Source organism: Centropristis striata, chromosome 12, assembly GCF_030273125.1.
Source record: "Centropristis striata isolate RG_2023a ecotype Rhode Island chromosome 12, C.striata_1.0, whole genome shotgun sequence".
Lineage (NCBI taxonomy): Eukaryota > Metazoa > Chordata > Actinopteri > Perciformes > Serranidae > Centropristis > Centropristis striata.
Window position 1 is genome coordinate 38,063,135 of NC_081528.1, and position 19,794 is coordinate 38,082,928.

At 35.5% G+C, this 19,794-nt stretch overlaps 1 protein-coding gene across 2 annotated transcripts in view; it reads right to left on the bottom strand.

Annotated features, from left to right (window-relative positions):
- atp8a1 (ATPase phospholipid transporting 8A1) overlaps nucleotides 1-19,794 on the bottom strand; it is a 223,204-nt gene that overhangs the window by 95,160 nt on the left and 108,250 nt on the right. For both annotated transcript variants that reach the window (XM_059345862.1, XM_059345863.1), the window contains 6 exons: nucleotides 12,048-12,153; nucleotides 9,083-9,165; nucleotides 6,401-6,450; nucleotides 5,865-5,934; nucleotides 3,364-3,448; nucleotides 508-647 (listed from right to left, as the gene is read on the bottom strand). In XM_059345862.1, coding sequence (XP_059201845.1) covers nucleotides 508-647; nucleotides 3,364-3,448; nucleotides 5,865-5,934; nucleotides 6,401-6,450; nucleotides 9,083-9,165; nucleotides 12,048-12,153 — 534 coding nt within the window. The remainder of the gene's footprint in view (nucleotides 1-507; nucleotides 648-3,363; nucleotides 3,449-5,864; nucleotides 5,935-6,400; nucleotides 6,451-9,082; nucleotides 9,166-12,047; nucleotides 12,154-19,794) is intronic.

The following is a 19,794-nucleotide window of genomic DNA, read 5'->3' on the forward strand; positions in this document are numbered from 1 at the left end:
GTGTGTGGCTGTATGTGTACTTATGTGTTTGTAAGTTAATAACAAGTTATGTGTGTTAATAATGGTAATAATGAGTTTATAAACTACATTACTATGTGTTATACATACATATATAAATATTATTGCTGTTATATAACTGAATAAAGTATATTAACATAGGGAGAAGGGATTTAATAAGCTTTGGCTCCTTTTGAACAGAAACAAGTGTTGAGTCTTGTTGTTGTTTCATTTTGTGTTGTTGTCTTGTATTTATTGTTGTTCGTTTGTTTTTAAATGTTCATCTTTTATTTTGGGTTCAAATAAATTCTCAATCAATCAAAATCAACGTCATCAACAGTTGTTGTTGATTAAACGAGAGGAAAATATCTGCAGCATTCTTTGATAAGAACAGACACAAATGTTAAGGATGATGAAAGAAGGAATAAAACAGGACTAAGACTGAGACTAAATAAAAATAATTGCTGATAAAATGGACACTACCACAGGTGAGTTTCTGACTCTACCAACCTTCTCTATGAGCTCGTAGCTCTCCTCCAGCTTCAGCGCTCTGTTCTGCAGCGAGGTGACGGCTCGGTGGTGGATCTCCAGCCACTGCTGGTAGGACGACTCGCTGACGTCGGCCACCGCAAAACACAGCGTACGAAGTCCTGCAAGAGGAAAACAGGGTCAGAACACCACCTGGTCCACACAGCAGCACCTCACACCATCAGAACCTGGATCTGTTGTCTAGACCAGTAGTTCTCAACCTTGGGGTCGGGACCCCAGTTGGGGTCGCGAGATGATTTCTGGGGGTCACCAAATCATTTTGGAAGTCAGCTCTGTCTCCACTGTGTTAAAGTGTTCATGTGTTTTAGTCTTTCTGGTAATTTTGTGTCCTTTTTTTGGTAATTGTGTGTCTTTTTTTTGGTAATTTTGTGTCTTTTTTTGGTAATTTTGTTTCCTTTTTTTGGTCAATTTGTGTCTTTTTTGTCATTTTGTCTTTTTTTGTCATTTTGTGTCTTTCTATAGTCATTTTGTGTCTTTTTTTAAAAATCATTTTGTGGTCAATTTGTTTCTTTTTTTGTGTCTTTTTTGGTAATTTGTGTCTTTTTTGATCACTTTGTGTCTTTTTTGGTCATTTGTGTCTTTTATTGGTCATTTAGTGTCTTTTTTGGTCAATTTGTGTCTTTTTTTGGTCATTTTGTGTCTTTTTTAGTCATTTTGTGTCTTTTTGTGGTCATTTTGTTTCTTTTTTGGGTGATCTGAACTGTGTGTGTGAGATTGCGTTCAGTGAGTGGGGGTCGTGGACAACATGCATGTTAAATTGGGGGTCGCGACTCAAAAAGGTTGAGAACTACTGCTCTGGACTGATGTGAAGGATGTTATTAACAGAACTGTGGGAATCTTAGATTAGATTAGATAGATTAGATAAAACTTTATTGATCCCTTGGGATTGCTCCCTCAGGGAAATTGAGTTTCCAGCAGCAAACATAATAGAGTTAAAAAGCACACATAAGAGAAAGAGAAAAAGAAAAAAAAGAACAATTTATATACACTAAATAAATAAATATGATATAAATATTGTTATTGTTATTGTTACTGTTACTGTTACTGTTACTGCTCCTTCCTGTCCTCCGTCCTGTCCTATCTTAATGCACCTTGACTTTTCAGGACGAGATTAAACATGAAAAACATGATCAATTTAAAATTAAACCTCATGTCGGTATATTAAGTCGTATGTCGTCTCATTGAAATACTTGCAAATTCCAAATTTCAACCCTTGAGAATATTGGAGGATATTACATACAGCCAGAATGTGTAAAAAAAAAACCTGGGGGAGGGGGGTCATATTTTGAGAAAAAAGTTTACGAGGTTATAGTGGCAAATTTACGAGAAAAAAATGCCCAGATTTATGAGATTTAAAGTGGTGAATCTGCGAGAAAAAAGTTGTTTTTTCACACTTTTTTCTTGTAAATCTGCAACTTTTTTCGTGCAGATTTGCCACTTTAAATCTCTTAAATCTGCGACTTTTTTTCTTGTAGATTTGCCACTTTAATCTAGTAAATTTGCAACTTTTTTCTCAAAATACTGATGATATCCACTGAAGTTACCAAATATAGTTATTAAAGGGTTATAAAGGGTTAAAATGAGCCCCGTCTTCACTACAGTAAAACAGTGCTTACATAAATGCATCAATAATAATACTCCAATAATATGTTTGGAACATATCAATCAATCAGCAAAACGATTACTTTTACTTTTGATACTTTAAATACATTTTGATGCTCTTTTACCTCAGAAAGGTTTTGAATGCAGGACTTTTAGTGAGGATGTGAATATTTCTTCCAGCCTGCATGAACACGGCCCGAGCATGTTTTAAACCAATTCATAACATAACTACACATATTTATGTTACATTTCACCCTCCTATCAGGAATGTACAGCCGGTCTTCCAAAACTCTTCCAGGCGATCATAAAGTCCATAACTGGTTTAAATGTCTGATTATTGACCTTCCTGGATCAAGACAATCTTTCAAGAGAGAATCATGATGCATTTAATTATACATTCCCTCATTCCTATTGCTTTGTAACTGCCATTCATTTATGAAGCTTTTCTACACATTACTGGCTATTTTTAAATCATACGGCATCTTAAACTATTTATAGGGTTCCTTATTAACATCTGGCCAGAGATAACAGATGGCAATAAGCAGTCTGCATATTTCTCTCCCCAACAGATAATATAATAATCACGTACATGATACAATAAATCTCATTCATCTTGCTTTATATACGTCTTGTATTACTCAGAAGGATAAACACTAATTCTGACTGTTGAACCTGGATTTATATAAAAAGACCATCATTTTTTTATTTATTTGCAGTTTCTAAATCCAAAACATCTGAATAGAATTAAAGATTCTCTGTTTGATTGATGCCAATAACATTTAATAAAGATAAGATACGTCGTTATAAATAGTTGGTTCTGCTTGTCAGAGAGGTAAAATGAAGTTATATTTAATTCAGGCCTCTCCAAATTACAGAGACTGAAGATCTTCACAATCTGTCCTGGAAGCTATTTTTAGCCCACATCAAATATTCCCAATGACATCATGATGCTGCTGCCTCACAAGGGGGCAGTACGAACACAGAGTCTCTGCTGCGGTTTCTTTCAGCTCCGCTGCGTTAGATTAATAATGCCTCAACATGCTGACATTATGAGGTTTATATATATATATATGTAAGTGATGAAATATGAGGATGAAGAAAAAAGAAATCAAACTACTTGTTCTGCAGTGATGATGGTGAGAAAAGCTTGATAGAGAGATGTTTTTAAGAGATGTTTGTGGTTTGGCAGACAGGGGGCGCTGTTGGTCCACTCACCCTCAGTAGCAAACTGCTCCAGGTGCTTTAACGTGATCTCTTTGTACCTGGAGCTGTCGGCCAGCCGGTCGTAGATCACCGTGTCCTGCAGGGAAACAAACACGGGTTGGTTATTGAGACCCGGAGAGGAAAGAAAGGAAGAAAAGAACCTCCTGCTGGATAAACGTCTCCTGTCTGCTCTTCCTGCTGCCCTTTTTCTTTCTACTCTGCTTTTTGGACTGAAATAATCAAACACGTAGAAGCAGCGTTTAGTTTTTATGCACCAAATCTCTGGAACAAACTCCCAGAGAACTTGAGGTCTCTTTTAACCCATTGAGGCCTGAAAAACCGCTGGGCGATTTAAAAATAAGCCTCTAATTTTCTGGAAATTCTCAAAAAATTCTGGAAAAAAAAGTGTGAACTCTTCTACTAAATAATAGATTTTTCAGCCTCCGTAGCAGATAGAAATGAAATTCAAAAAGTATTTGAGAGCTTATACAAATACTACAAAATGACGTAAACGCTTTCCAGGCTTCAATGGGTTAAATCAAGTCTGAAGACTTTTCTGTTTCCATTTTAACCTGTCATTTTTATTCATTCGCTTTTAAATGTTTTATTCATTCACTTTTTTTTTTTTTTATTAGCTTCTAAATGTCTTCTAATGTGTTTTATGTATTTTAATCTTGCCCCTGTAAAGCACTTTGAATGGCCCTGTGTCCGAATTGTGCTATATAAATAAACTTGCCTTGCCTTGCCTCCACTTAATAAGCAGTCAAAGGGGGATTAATTAATACAAAATAAATGAAGGTGTCACTTGCAAAAAACAGATGTCTCAGTTGTTGTTTTCCTAAATCACGATGTTTCTGTGTGACAGCCAGAGGATATCGTTATTGTAATTTGTAATTGTTTTATTGTTGTTTATTATTACTGCCATTGCTGTTTTATTAATATTGTTTTGTTTTTAATTGTTTATTTTAAGGTGACCTTGAGAGTCCTGAAAGGCGCCTATAAATAAATGCATTATTATTATTATTATTATTATTATTATTATTATTATTATTATTATATCAGTCCAACTGTGTTGGCTCTAGGAATGGATTATGTGTATTTATTTTCATGGGTATATTATTCCGAGAGTAAAGTTTAATAACCAATCTGACCTTTGAGACACGATACCAATATCTAGGCTTTACTTATCAGCCAATATTGATTACTGATCAGATATAATTGTTTAATTAAGAAGCTGTATGTCTCACTGTGTGGAAGTTACTGCAGTCATTCTTTATGTGTAAGGAAACATCAGGCTTTAGTTCAACTTTCCTTACTTTGTGAAATGAAATATAACAATTAGGTACATAGATATACATTTACTGAATTGCTATTTGTTATCAAAATAATAAATTGTGTACTGGCAACTTGATAACAAATCTTAAAAATGAACAAGAATAACAACTTAACCCTCTGAACCCCAAGCAGTTACGGGATGTTTATAGCCTTATTTTCCACTGCAGTTTATATATATATATATATATATATATATATATATATATATATATATATATATATATATATATATATATAAATATATATATGTATATATATATCCTGCACCTCTGTGGCAACACCACAACCCTGGCTAGAAGCAGGGCATTTAAAAATATTGGATGTGTGGTATTACACATTTATAATGCCATAAATTGTTAAAAAAAGATTAATTTCAATCATTTAATTTTCCAAAATTGAAATTAAATTGCATCTATTTATACAACATTTGTCCAAGTATCCAATACTGTAAAAATGCTGTTCATATTGAACTATTTGGATTGGTTTGGTTTTTTAAATACTTCTTTTGACAGAACTTTGTCACACATGGTAGGTTTATGGACTTTTGGAATGAATTTCCAACAATAACGGCTATTTTTACAAATTTTGTCTATCATAAACAGTGTTTGTTTGGTGAATTTATTTTATAGAAAACATGCTTTTTGAACCTGCTGGCATGTTTTTAAGGTACAAAGGGTTAAGTGTAAATATTTAAAACGGAACAACAAATTGCTCAAAACTTAAACAGAAATTTAAATTCCAGTATATAACGTATATACGGTATATAAATCCTTTGATAAGCCTAACAAGACTAACTATGCACACGGAAATCCCTGCAAACCACAAACTACATTCTATGAGCAGCACTCTGCAGCTGAGCAGCAACATGTTCCTCCTGTAAATTATTAAAATTGCACCAGAAAATATTCCTTTTGAAAGAGTCGAACGAGGCTGTTTTGGTGGTTGCTAGTAGCCGAGCGGCTTCGTGTGAAACAAAATGTTTGTATTATTTTGCAGAGATGCCATGTGTGAAATATGCTTTATGCTGCTGCTCATTGAAAAGATTTCCTGACGAGAGCGAGAGGCAATAAGGGGAGCAGAGCGCTCGACACCAGTGTGAGTGTGTGTGTGTGTGTGTGTGTGTGGCGATGATGGTGATGGGTTGTCATGCGTTGCCATGGAGACAGACAGAAACTCACAGCTCCTTTGCAGTAGAGGCGGATCTTCCCAGATGGGGTGCGCATGATGACTGACATCCTCTTCCTCGTGCTGAGAGAGAAAAACAGCAAGAAGGTGGAACAGGGAGAGAAAAGCAAGTGAGAAAAATCACATTTTATCACATTATATCACATTATACGGCGCTGCAGCCTGCAGAACGAGCATCTGTCTGCTGGAAATAGAAATCACAGATAGAGGAAGAAGACATCACGCCTAGGTCACACAGTTAATGAGCACAGGAGACGATGAACTCTGAATATTCTACACAAAATGGGACAACAAAGTACAGTTTATGGTGCACATAATAGATAGATAGATTTGACTTTATTAATCCCACAGCGGGGAAATTTCTTTGTTACAGCCGCAGAAAATCACACAATTTTAAGATAAGATAAAAAACAATCTAAGAAAAAACATTTAACAATATACAAAATAATAATAATAATATACTATATACAACTTAGTGCAAACAAAGTGGAGAATGATGGTAATAATAATGCTGTTATTGGTGTTTTACCTTGTAAACTCCAGCACATGAAGCAGTTCGTACTTCTCCTCTGTTCCAGGCTAAATATAAAGAGACAACACGTTAACATCCAAACCTGCGTCCTCTTCTGAGACAACTTATCTTAAGTGGCAAAGCAAGAAGCAAGCCTCCTCAAATCAGCCTTAATTGCACTTTAAATGTGTTTATCAGTTGCCTGCACTGAGCTGATGGAGGGAGAATAACAAGGTAAAATTCAATTAACTCCCTTAATTGCAGAGACCGCGAGGTACAAGACAGAGTGATTAAAGAGATGCTGAGAGCTTCAGAGGGCCTAATAAAGGTTAAGAGATCGGACAAACGTCCTGGAGACAAGATGTTCTCAGCAGAATCATTTGAAAATGGTTTTGGCCTTTCTGCCTCTGATGCATCATCAGGTTAGCCAGTTAGAGAACGAAGAGAACGAAGAGGACGAGATCCTGAGACGAGACAAACTGAAACCAGCTCATAGTCTAGACGGAATTGTCCAAAAAGTGAAAGTGAGGAGCATTTATGGGGACAAGTTGGGAACCGGCCTACTTTACATATTTCAAGGGTGCTGAATCCCAAAAAAATGGTTCCCAAGCGAAATTTTGAGTTTTTGACCTTCTAATTTGTATCAAATGGCCACCAAATTGCCCATCTTGCTCAGTCATTGGACCATTTCCCCTTAGTTTTTTTGTAAGTAGGCAATCAAGATGAGGAAAGAGCAAGGATATAGTGGAGGCTCAGTGTCTTATATATATATATATATGTATATATATATATGCAAAATACCAACTGGAACATTTAAAAGTGATATTGATTGAATATTTATGTCGGCCTTGAAAAATGACACAAATAATGCTTAATTTCACCTTAAAAGTTGGTATTTTGTATATATATATATATATATATATATATATATATATATATAGAGAGAGAGAGAGAGAGAGAGAGAGAGAGAGAAAATATGTATATAATAATAATTTGGCCGCCATTTTGATATGCAAATTATAAGGTCAAAAACTCAAAATTTGGCTTGGGAACCATTTTTTTGGACTCAGCAGCCTTGAGATCTGTAAGGTAGGCCGGTTCCTGACTTGTACCCATAAATGCTCCTCACTTCTTATAGGAGGCTTTTATTCTGAAATCCGTCTAGACTATCAGGACTCAACCACATGTGGTGTTTGTTGTTCTGCATCTCTGTGGTGAACACAGAAGCCTCGGCTCTCTTTTGGCGTTATGCAATTTAGTTTTAGTTCAAGGACTGTTTTGGAACATCTGAGCACAGTAAAAAATGTGAATTAATTACTTATGTAACTGCAGAGAGATATTCTGCAGACACACAAGAACTTTATGGGAAATTTTATTAGGATGTTAAGTGGTTAAAGGAATAGTTCAACATTGTGGGAAATATGCTTATTCACATTTATGTTAATACAGTTTATATGTTTGACTGCTGCTATTATTTACATTAATGTCACTTTTCTTTGTATGTGCAAACCGACTTGGCAATAAAAACTATTCTGATTCTGAGAATGTATTAACTCTATCTTTGTGCTCCTCCAACAACTGCATTTTCTCTCTGTGGGTCAATTAATTTCAATAATTTATCTTATCTTATTATCTTACATACATGAAGCCAGCAGTTGGTTAGCTTAGCTTAGCTTAGCATTAAGACTGAAAACAGCTAATCTGGATCTGTCCAAAAGTATCAAAACCAGCCAGTAGCTTCAAATCTCACTAATAAAGAAGTTATCTTTCATTTACTTCATCTGTACAATATTGTAAATGTAAAAACAACAACTCTACTAAGAGCCTGTTTTCCTTTGTTTCTAGTCTTTGTGCTAAGCTGCGTGAAGCAGCTGCTGCCTGTAAAGTTATGGTTAGGATATCTAGCTCTCAGTAAGGAAACAAACAGATTTTACACAATTTTTAGCCATTCCTTTAAAAACAACCACAAAAAACACTGAAGGTAAGAAGAATCTCCTGCTGTTAGCATGTGTTGTCAGAAGGTTTCCTCTCTCAGTCACATATTTATTCACATTAGTATTTTATTTCTGCAGCTACGTGAAAAATTATAAAATATTCCACAACCTACTGGGAATGAAATTGCAATTTATTTCATTCATAAATGACAGATTGGTTTTTTTTCTCCCCCATTTACAACATTTCTAAACCTGGACGTAGCCTCATCGTTAGTATCACACATCTATCAGTGTGTTTTATAGTTTATCAGTCATTTTTTTCTAGTTTTAGGTCAAACTAGACCATCATGATCCTCACATTAACCCATTGAAGCCTGGAAAGCGGATACGTCGTTTTGTAGTATTTGTATAAGCTCTCAAATACTTTTTGAATTTCATTTCTATCTGCTACAGAGGCTGAAAAATCTATTATTTAGTAGAAGCGTTGACACTTCAAGAATTGAAATGAGTGTTACAAGGTGAGTTAAACGTATTTAAAAATGTCATTGTGGGATACAAAAGTCGTGTTTTGGCTATGAAGCATGTGTCCGTGATGTGTACGTTAATTGTTGAATTTCCAGAAAAACTTCAGGTTTTAGGGGCTTATTTTAAAATCGCCCAGAGGTTTTACAGGAAGTTTTAGGCCTCAATGGGTTAAAGATTTAGAGCATCTATCCATCACTACAGTAGCTTGATGCCTTGATGTCATTAAACTTCTCCAACTCACCATTTCCACGATGACGCTGTCTGGAGTTCTTCCAGAAAACACGAAGCCGAGGTTCCTCGCTGCTCTCACCAGAGCTCCTTCGTCTTTAAAGCAAACAGAAACCAGAAACGTTACAGATTAGAACATGAGAACAAGAGCTGACAGTCACAATAAGCACCATGTTCACATTTAGAACATAAAACTAGTTCATCTCAACACGTTTCCACCATGAGGCAGTGACTGAGAGCAGGTAGCTGCATGAGGAGCTGCAGGGCCACAAAAAGCTCTCTGCTTGTTTTTTACACTTCACTGAACTCCCCTTCTCTTAGCAGCTACCCCCCATAAGACCACAAACTCCATTAGACCAGGATTGTTCTCAGCAATCACGCAAAAAAGTCAAAGTCATCCCTCTCATCAAGAACAAAAGATGAAAAGCAGCAGCAGTCATTTTAATGTGTTTATAATCAATGTGTTCACTATGTTATGTGCATTTATTGAGTTATTTAATTATAGACTTGTTTTACTTCCGCACTATTACATTACTGACGTAGTTAAAAACACCAGGAAGTATTAAATCACTCACTAAGTAACTGAAAGGCTTGTCAATCAATATGGCAATAACAAAGCTGTGTTTTTAATTTTTCCCATGAGAGCAACGTCTTTGTTTACATTTGGATCACAGAGTTGAGCCTTTAAGCTACGAGACATATTCAGAGTTCATTTGGATGCTCCTTATTTTCAGGTAATTTACAGTACAGGCCAAAAGTTTGGACACACCTTCTCATTCAATGCGTTTCCTTTATTTTCATGACTATTTACATTGTAGATTCATCAAAACTATGAATGAACACATGTGGAATTATGTACTTAACAAAAAAGTGTGAAATAACTGAAAACATGTCTTATATTCTAGTAAGCAAAGGGTGGTTACTTTGAGGAATCTAAAATACAAGACATGTTTTCAGTTATTTCACACTTTTTTTGTTAAGTACATAATTCCATATGTGTTCATTCATAGTTTTGATGCATTCAGTGAGAATCTACAATGTAAATAGTCATGAAAATAAAGAAAACGCATTGAATGAGAAGGTGTGTCCAAATTTTTGGCCTGTACTGTACACAGTACAGGCCTGTAGTAGTTTGTAGTTTGTAGTAGTTTGTAGTTTGTAGTAGTTTGGCCTGTACACCCTGTGTACTGTACACAGTGCTGCAGTCATTTTTTGAATAATATAAAGACGCCATTTTTTTCAGAGTTAATTTCAGCACCTGTGACGGCTGGTTTTTAAAAGAATCATGTTTCAGGGCATGTGTCCTGATTGGCAGGCGTCTCGTCGCTGCTGTGGAAGTGATAGACTGAAGGATCAAAGTGAGGCTGAAAGAATGAAGAGTGACATCACCATGCATTCTGTAAACAGAATATTATATTTCCTGATATCATTCCTGGCTCTCTCTCTCTCCTGCTGCATGATTATATAAATGTCTTTATGAGATACGGCTACCTGCAGGCTGGAGGTGAGTTCCATTTGCAAAGACACAGAGGTCACTGGATGGAAAATTAAATATCTCAACAACTGCAAAAAAATATATACCAAGGACACGCATCATTAATAGAAAGCAGATAGAAGCAGGTCCAGCTGGTGTTAGCTGGAGCTGCAGCACTTTAAACTTCTGAACCTTGGCTATGGTCTTTGATCAAGGTCAAGGAAAGATGGGAAGGATAATTCATAACTTAAAAAGGTAACAAACACATAAAAGGGTTTTATTTCTCACATCATTTCCATATTAAACATACTTTTTAAATTTGGTCTTTTTGTAATATTCAAATTTTTTGAGACACTTTTTAGAGTTTTAGGTCTTCAATAAATGTAAGCCATAATCATTATATTATTATTTAAAGAAATCAAATAAATGATGACATTAAATGTTTCATTCTGTGTGTAATGGATCTTTATAATGTGTTATTTCCACTTTTTGAATTGAATTACTGACAAAAATAAACTTTTCTATGATATTCTAATTTATTGAGATGCACCCGTACTTTATTGGTAAAATAGTCAGCTAGGGACCAGCAGAGCTGATATTATCTTTGGGCAGGTCGGCACATTTGGAAACGGTCTGACAGCGACTAAATAACTAGCTTCATATGGAGAATGTGAAGTATCCCAGTAAGGTATGGGCCCTTTGATGCTGTGCATTGAATCAAAAAAGTGAAAATCTGATTAACTGCATCATTCCTAAATATCTAGTCTTGATCACAAAATCCGGACAATAAAAAAAAAGTTCCAAAAGTAAAATGCGTGCACATACATGATACAATGAGATGATTTCAGGGCAGCAAACAGTAAAAGAAGCTGTGTAGAGCAGTAGTTCTCAACCTTTTTGAGTCGCGACCCCCAATTTAACATGCATGTTGTCCGCGACCCCCGCTCACTGAACACAATCTCACACACACAGTTCAGATCACCCAAAAAAGAAACAAAATTACCAAAAGAGACACAAAATGACAAAAAAAGACACAAAATGACCAAAAAAAGACACAAAATGACAAAAAAAGACACAAAATGACAAAAAAAAGACACAAAATGACAAAAAAAAAGACACAAAATGAGCAAAAAAAGACACAAAATGAGCAAAAAATGACCAAAAAACCACAAAATGACTAAAAAAAACACAAAATGACACAAAAAAGACATTAAATTACCAAAAAGACTAAAACACAAATTGACCACAAAAAAAGACACAGAATGACCAAAAGAGACACAAAATGAGCAAAAAAAGACACAAAATGAGCAAAAAAGACACAAAATGACTAAAGAAAAACACAAAATGACCAAAAAAAGACATTAAATGACCAGAAAGACCAAAACACATGAACACTTTAACACAGTGGAGACAGAGCTGACTTCCAAAATGATTTGGCGACCCCCAGAAATCATCTCCCGACCCCCAGGTTGAGAATAGCTGGTGTAGAGGTGCTGTGATCTACCTGGAGATGCAGCCTGGTAGGTGATTTTTCCATCGGTGCGTTCAGGGACGGCCGTGTGACAGATGGCCATCATGGTCATGAACTCCAGGATGACAGCAGCTGTGGGCTGCAGGAGGAGGAGAGGACACAAGACTTTTTATCTTCTCTAATTAAAACTAAACGGGAAACAAAACAACCAGAGAGATCCTGATGATACAGTCAGTACATGTGGTAACTGTGCAGCCAGGTCTTGTGATGTAGATCTGTGTAAAAGGTGAGTTGTAGCATTTGTTTAAACCTTTCTATGACTCCAGATGCATGAGGTCTGTATGGTGCCATTATTGTAGCAAACCAATTCATTAATGTGTGGGGAGCATCGTGTAACCTGAAATATGTTTATTTGTTTATTTATTAAGGATCCCCATTAGCTGGTACCTTAGTAACCAGCTAGTCTTCAGAAAAACATATTCTCAATATATCAAACATTTACAGGTAAAGTCAATCACTATAAACCTAAAAAGGGTAAGAAAAGGAAAGAAAAGGTAAGAACAACATTTAAAAATGTACAGCTTGTATAAAATAAGATTTCAGTTTCTTTTTAAATACCTGTTTACTGATTATTCCACAGATTATTGCTCTATAGATAAAAGATCACGATAAGGCCTTTGTTCTTGGGTGAGGCTCTTAAAGATGACCGTTACTTATGTGCATCATCATAGTGTTAATGTGTCTACAAATCTTCAAATTTTCTTTAAATTTAGGTTTGCAAGCGTACTGAGATTTGTCCACTCATTCATTCACAAATATCAATACGCCATCACATCTAAAAACAGATTGGGATTTTTGTTTTGTTTTTTTTACATTGAAAAGTCTGATTTTCTATGCATGCAGGGATTCTCAATACACATTTGCACATTTCCTCCACATTCATTCAGGCTCATATCAAACATTAATAAACTATCATCCTCATGTTTTGTTAAAGAAAACCAAACCACAGACGTCTGGAACGTAAAGCTAGCTCTCTGCTCTCTGACCATTATAAACGTCTCGTCATCATTAGTGTTTCCATCAGGCTGCAGAGACAAACTGAGTAGTTTGTGGTGGTTTACATCCACACTGATGCCCTTTTAGAAAAATATCAAGTACAAATTGTACAGGACAAATCGATATTTCAAATTAGCAGAAAAGAGAGAAAACAGCAAAACGGATTGATACAACTCAATATTTACCTTTTTCCTAAGCATAGCTGTTTAAATAAAACAGATTCTGCCTGGAACCATTTATCAATTTGTTGATAATTGTACATGTATACGGTTATATTGTGGATGTCACTGTGTTCTGTCGGATTGTCCAAGACAAATTTCTCCTTAGAGAAACAAAAAAGGCTTATCTTATCTTTATCCTTATTTTTTATCTTTATTATTTTCTTATCCTATTTCTATCCATATGTTATGTCATTATAACCTTTATCTAATTTTAATCCCTATCTTTATCTGAATGTTATCTCTTTCTTATCTTGTTTTCTTGACTCTTATTTTATCCTCTCCTTTATTATCTTATCTTAATGAGTGAAAAACCTCCAAAACTAGAGTTCTGAAAAGCTTTTAACTCTAAATATTGTTGTTCAAAGCCGTTCAAAGCAAGGTTATAATAGTTTTGGATTTTTCATCAGTTTTAGTTTTAATTTCGTTGTGATTTTTTGTTTTTCAAATTCAGTTAGTTTTAGTTAGTTTTTAGAGTGAGTTTTCTAGTTTTAATTAGTTTTTATTTTTTCAAAAATGCTTAGTTTTAGTTTAGTTTTTATTAGTTTTAGTGTTAGTTTTAATTTTTTGTAATGGGGTATTTGTTGGGTGCCAGATTAAAAAAAGTCACAATAAATGTTTCCTTTATTTCCTTTGTCTGATCCATCTCAGCCCCAATAAGTTTACTAAGTCATAAAACCAGATAGATGAAATAGATTTCATATCAACCAAAAAGGTTTACGGATGAAAAAAGTTGTCAAAGACGAAAACTAAGGACATTTTCACTATAATTTTAGTTAGTTTTAGTTAGTTTTGTAACCACAAAATACAGTTTCAGTTAGTTATCGTTTTTTTAAAAAACTCTTGTTTTTATTTTTATTTCAGTTAACGAAAATGTTTTTTCAATTCTAGTTTTCGTCATTTCGTTAGTCTTCGTTAACTATAATAACCTTGGTTCAAAGCTGCAAAGCCTAGACCGAGGACTGCTGGTTAGAGCCAGCAGGATCCCACAGACAGACGTCTGCTCATGCATGTGCATGCAATATAAACTTGCTTGAGTTAATGAAAAAGGGCCTAACCTAAACACTGAGGGCATTCTACATTAATGAGGGGAAACGTATGAGTAACTAGCCGCGGGGCGGCTGGGACAGGCATCTGCTGGGGCTCCTGTCTGAGGCTGCAGGACCACCAGCGTCCAGGCAGTGAGGCAGAGATATCAGCCTCCTGCAGGGCTCCACGCGCCTGAATCACACAGCAAACAGTAATCAGCTGCTGATGTTTGCTGAAAACAAGTTCCATAGCAGAATATTATAATATCTCCCGGTGTTAGTTCAGCAGCAGCAGGAACCTGAACCACTCAACCTACAGTCACACAGAACATATATACACAAATATATGATGCATTGTTGACCGCTTATTACTCTAAAACATCTGCTGGTCTCCTCCCTTCTCAAACAGAAAGCTGCACACACACACACACACACACACACACACACACACACACACACACTCTTGTACTTCTATCTTTGTGAGGACCCTCATTGGAACAGTGAATTCCCTATCAAGGTTATAATAGTTTTGATTTTTTCATCAGTTTTAGTTTTAATTTTGTTGTGAATTTTTGTTTTCAAATTCAGTTAGTTTTTATTAGTTTTTAGAGTGAGTTTACTAGTTTTGGTGGGAGATTAAAAGAGCCACAGTGAATATTGTCTTTATTTGCCTAATTTATTTGTCTGATCCATCTTCATTATGGATGAAAAAAGTTGACAAAGATGAAAACGAAAGACATTTTCACTATCATTTTAGTTAGTTTTAGTTAGTTTTTTCTAACCACAAAATTTTTTTAGAGTGAGTTTGCTAGTTTTAGTTTAGTATTTATTTTCTTGAAATGCTTTAGTTTAGTATTTATTAGTTGTAGTGTTTTGTAATGGGGTATTTGTTGGCTGGGAGATTAAAAGAGGTCACAGTAAATTTTGCCTTTATTTCCTTTGTCTGATCCATCTTCATTATGTATGAAAAAAGTTGACAAAGACGAAAACGAAGGACATTTTCACTATAATTTTAGTTAGTTTTAGTTCGTTTTTTCTAACCACAAAATACAGTTTCAGTTGATTATCATTTTTTTTAAAACTCTCATTTTTATTTCAGTTAATGAAAATGTTTTTTCAATTCGGACCGGCCGAAATGTCCTCACTTTGCAAAAATGTCCTCACAATGTTGGTTAAAAACGTGTTCTGGTCCTCACTATGTAGGAAGTACAAGAACACACACACACACACACTCTCTTGTACTTCTATCTTTGTGAGGACCCTCATTGGAACAGTGAATTCCCTATCAAGGTTATAATAGTTTTGATTTTTTTCATCAGTTTTAGTTTTAATTTTGTTGTGAATTTTTGTTTGCAATTTCAGAGTTTTTAGAGTGAGTTTGCTAGTTTTAGTTTAGTATTTATTTTTTTTAAATGCTTTAGTTTTAGTTTAGTTTTTGTTAGTTGTAGTTTCTTGTAATGGGGTATTTGTTGGGTGGGAGATTAAAAGAGGTCACAGTAAATTTTGCCTTTATTTCCTTTGTCTTATCCATCTTCATTATGTATGAAAAAAGTTGACAAAGACGAAAACGAAGGACATTTTCACTATAATTTTAGTTAGTTTTCTAACCACAAAATACAGTTTCAGTTAATTATCATTATCATGTAACCTTTAACCCTTAAAACAAAGTCTGGAATCTAAAAAAAAAAGCCTTTAAAGAAGTGAGGACCGGCCGAAATGTCCTCACTTTGCAAAAATGTCCTCACTCTGTTGGTTAGAAACGTGTTCTGGTCCTCACTATGTAGGAAGTACAAGAACACACACACACACACACACACACTCTATTGTTAAATGTGCTCTTTCTGTTGGCCATGGCAACTCTGATGAGAGATCTCTAAAGGGAACAAAGCAGCAGATGAAGGAGGGGGAGGAGAATCAAAGGCCTGTTGTAAATGAAAGTACACAGAGTCTATTAGAGTCCAGGTGGCTGCAGGGACCCTCTGCCTCCCCGCAGCATGCTAATCTGCTCTGGCTGACAGGTATCCTCTGAAGGACATGTCAGGGTGTGTGTGTGTGTGTGTGTGTGCGTGTGTGTGCTCGTATATTTCTGTCTTTGGAGGACCTCACCTTTTCAGTGGGCTGTTTGGCCATTTAAAGGTAATTTAAGGGTTAAGGTCAGGTTAAATATACAGTCAGGTATTGGGCTGGGCTTATATTATTATATATACATTGCTGGGAGTCTCTGAAATGTATTAACAGGTTATAACAAGACTCCAGAAAGTCACTGGTCATTTTAGCTTTTTTGATAATTTAGATTAGATTAGATTAGATTTGACTTTATTAATCCCACAGCGGGGAAATTTCTTTGTTACAGCCGCAGAAAATCACACAATTTTAAGATAAGATAAAAAACAATCTAAGAAAAGACATTTAACAATATACAAAATATACAAAATAATAATAATAATAATATACGATATACAACTTAGTGCAAATTAAATTAGTGTCATGTCTGTAGAATATCTGTAGCGTACGTAAGAAGTTCAGTCACCTTTTAGTATTGGATATGAATACTCTTTTCCATTGCCAGATGTTCTTTAAGTCAAAATAAATCAATATATTTGCAACAGCCTACTGTTCATAAAGACAGCACAGATCAACAGCTGCAGCAGCATTGCTCATTGCAGTCATGGATGCATTGATTTCATCTGGTTTTACTCTGGAGTGAATTTATTGGCCGTGCAAAACAGGAGAAACGGGCTAATTAACCTTAAACAAATAAGTGTAAAAAGAGGTGTTTGATTTTTCAACGGCAGTGTTTTTTGGACAAAACACATCTGCAAACTGACAATCTTTGGCACTTTCAGCTTGCCATAAGACCCTAATTTACACATTCTTTCAATATTTTATAGAAGATATATTTTAATATTTTGCTAAAACCCATAAAGAAACATAGCTTTCCTGTGGCATTTCCTAGCGGAGCCTGTCTGTTGGGATGAGACCGAGCCAGAGTGTCACTAACAGACTGCAGAGACCTTTAGTGATATTTAAATGTTGCTGTTTTTATGTCACTGAGTGTCCTCACAAGCTCTAATGTCCAACGCTTTGCTTGGCGGCGTGGCGTGGCGGTAACCTGGAGTACTGGGAACGTTTTGAGCTTTGCTCTCATGGCACAATTAGAAGTGACAGCTAATACTGAGCTGGCAGCCATCGCCCCCACTGACTCCTGGGTAATCTGTGTCACCACAACAGTGATGGACACTCATCACTTCAGACGTGGCCAGTGTGGAAAAAGTTTAAGGGTCAAGAGAAAATGAAGCGGAGGAGAAACAAAGTGCGGCGGAGCTGCTGGAGGTCTGCAGGCAGAACGTGTCCAGAGACTCAGGAGAACATGAAGAGCACCAGAGGGAGCTTTATTTCTGTCAGCTCTGTTAATTCCCCTCTCCTCCTCCAACACTGGTAACTCTACTCCTACTAACAGCCTGCAGCAACACACTAGTGTTATTAATGATAAGATTAGTAATCTTTAAGGAAGAAGCATCCTGTAGGCCAGGGATTCCCAAAGTGTGGTGCGTGGACCCCTGGGGGTGCGCGAGATGAAAAATGTAATGGCGGTCTGATAATTACACAATTACATTTTTTCCCCCCACACAATAAAGATGTGTTTTTGATATTATTTATTTGATATATTCAATTTTGTGTCATTTTTTTGTTCATTTTTGCATCTATTTTGGTCATTTTTGCATCTATTTTTTGGTTGTTTGGTAATTTTTACATGTATTTGTGGTCAATTTGTGTCTATTTTGATAATTTTGTGTCATCTTTGGTCATTTTTGCATCTATTTTTGGTTGTTTTTGATCTTATAATGAAGCGTGTGGGGGATTGGGGGTGCGTCAACCCGGTTGGGACATAGAAGGAGGTGCACGGCTAAAAAAGTTTGGGAACCGCTGCTGTAGGCCATAAGGACAAAGTGTCAGTGAGAACAGAAAGTGTTAAATGAAATGCAGCGTTTCATTTTGCATCTATGAGTCATACGAGAGAGGGAAGCACTGATGGCAGAACAACCTGGAAAGTTCAGCAGGTAACTTATTTATTTCATATTTGTCATATTTGCTTAAACTGTACAGTAGTACATGAGGCAGATCATCCTTAACCCATAAGAACCCAGACCCAGCTATCCTTAAAGGATGTGTTCTATAAGTGGACCACATAGAACACATTTCTGATGTTTTAACCCTATAAAGCCAAGTGTATCATATTTGATACACAAGTTTTTGAGACCTAAACATCATCAGTGTGATATTTTTTTCCTGAAAAACCTGATGTATACATGTGTTGAAGAAAAAAAAAAGAGCAACAAATTGCACAAAAATACAAGATATAGCAAAAATTATATGCAGGTTCCACTGGCGGATCTGTCATTGCTGCGTGAAAACTTCATATCAGCAGATGTACGATGTTGTGTTATATGGAAAAACATATTTTGCATGTTTGAGGAAAATGTTAAAAGAAAGTAAAGCCTTAAAAGGTTAAAAATGTTGGGTTTTATATGTTTTTGTTTGTTCAAGAAAAACAAACTGTGAGCAACAAATTGCACAAAAAGAACTGATGCATCAAATATGATACAAATTAGAATCATATATCCCTATTGTTTTTGGATTTTTTTTTTAATTATCTGTCAGCAGGTTCAATAAACACTTCAGTTAAAAAAAAAGAAGAATTTTCTGGCAATTATTTAATGGTTCAGGCTTTATAGGGTTAAAAAAAAAAATACTACCCCTAAATGTCAAATTTCTGTGATATGACATATACGTTACAAAGGGCGTTTATGGTATTTATGTTTATGATGAAAACTAGACCCGTTTTCTGCTTACAGAGACACAAATTTGCCTTTTTATTTTGCATCTCCATAACCTTTATCAAAATTGTGACTTTAATTTGTTCAGGAAATATGGTCAGAACAAGTTAAATGCAACACAGGACACAACTATTAACGGATTAGAATCGTTAAATGGGTTTAAACTTCGCCTAGTAACAAAAAATAAGCTTTTTAAAATTAGCTACTTTTACACATTTCTGTTTCCAGTCACACAGTTTACGTCTCTTAGGGATTTAATGAGTTAATATGAAGCATAAAGCTGAATATGGGAGATTGTAGAAGATTTAAAGTGTTTGATACACGGGTGTCACCATAGGTTCCTATGGGTTAACTTTTTAGTGCTCCTATAGTGACATTTACAAGGATGAATCACATCTGAACGGAAACACCGATCAGACACAGGAGGAGGTTTATTCACACTCTGTCTGTCTTATTTACTACTGTCAGGATATGGGGACAGCAAATGTTAAAAAAAAAAAGTTTGTTTTTTTTAATAAAAGCTACCTCCTGAACCTTTAATGTTTCTCAATTGGATTTGAAGAAATAGTGCAAGACCTTGAGATAAATATGCTCATTTGCTTTCCTGCTCAGAGTTAGATGAAAAGATCAATACATCATG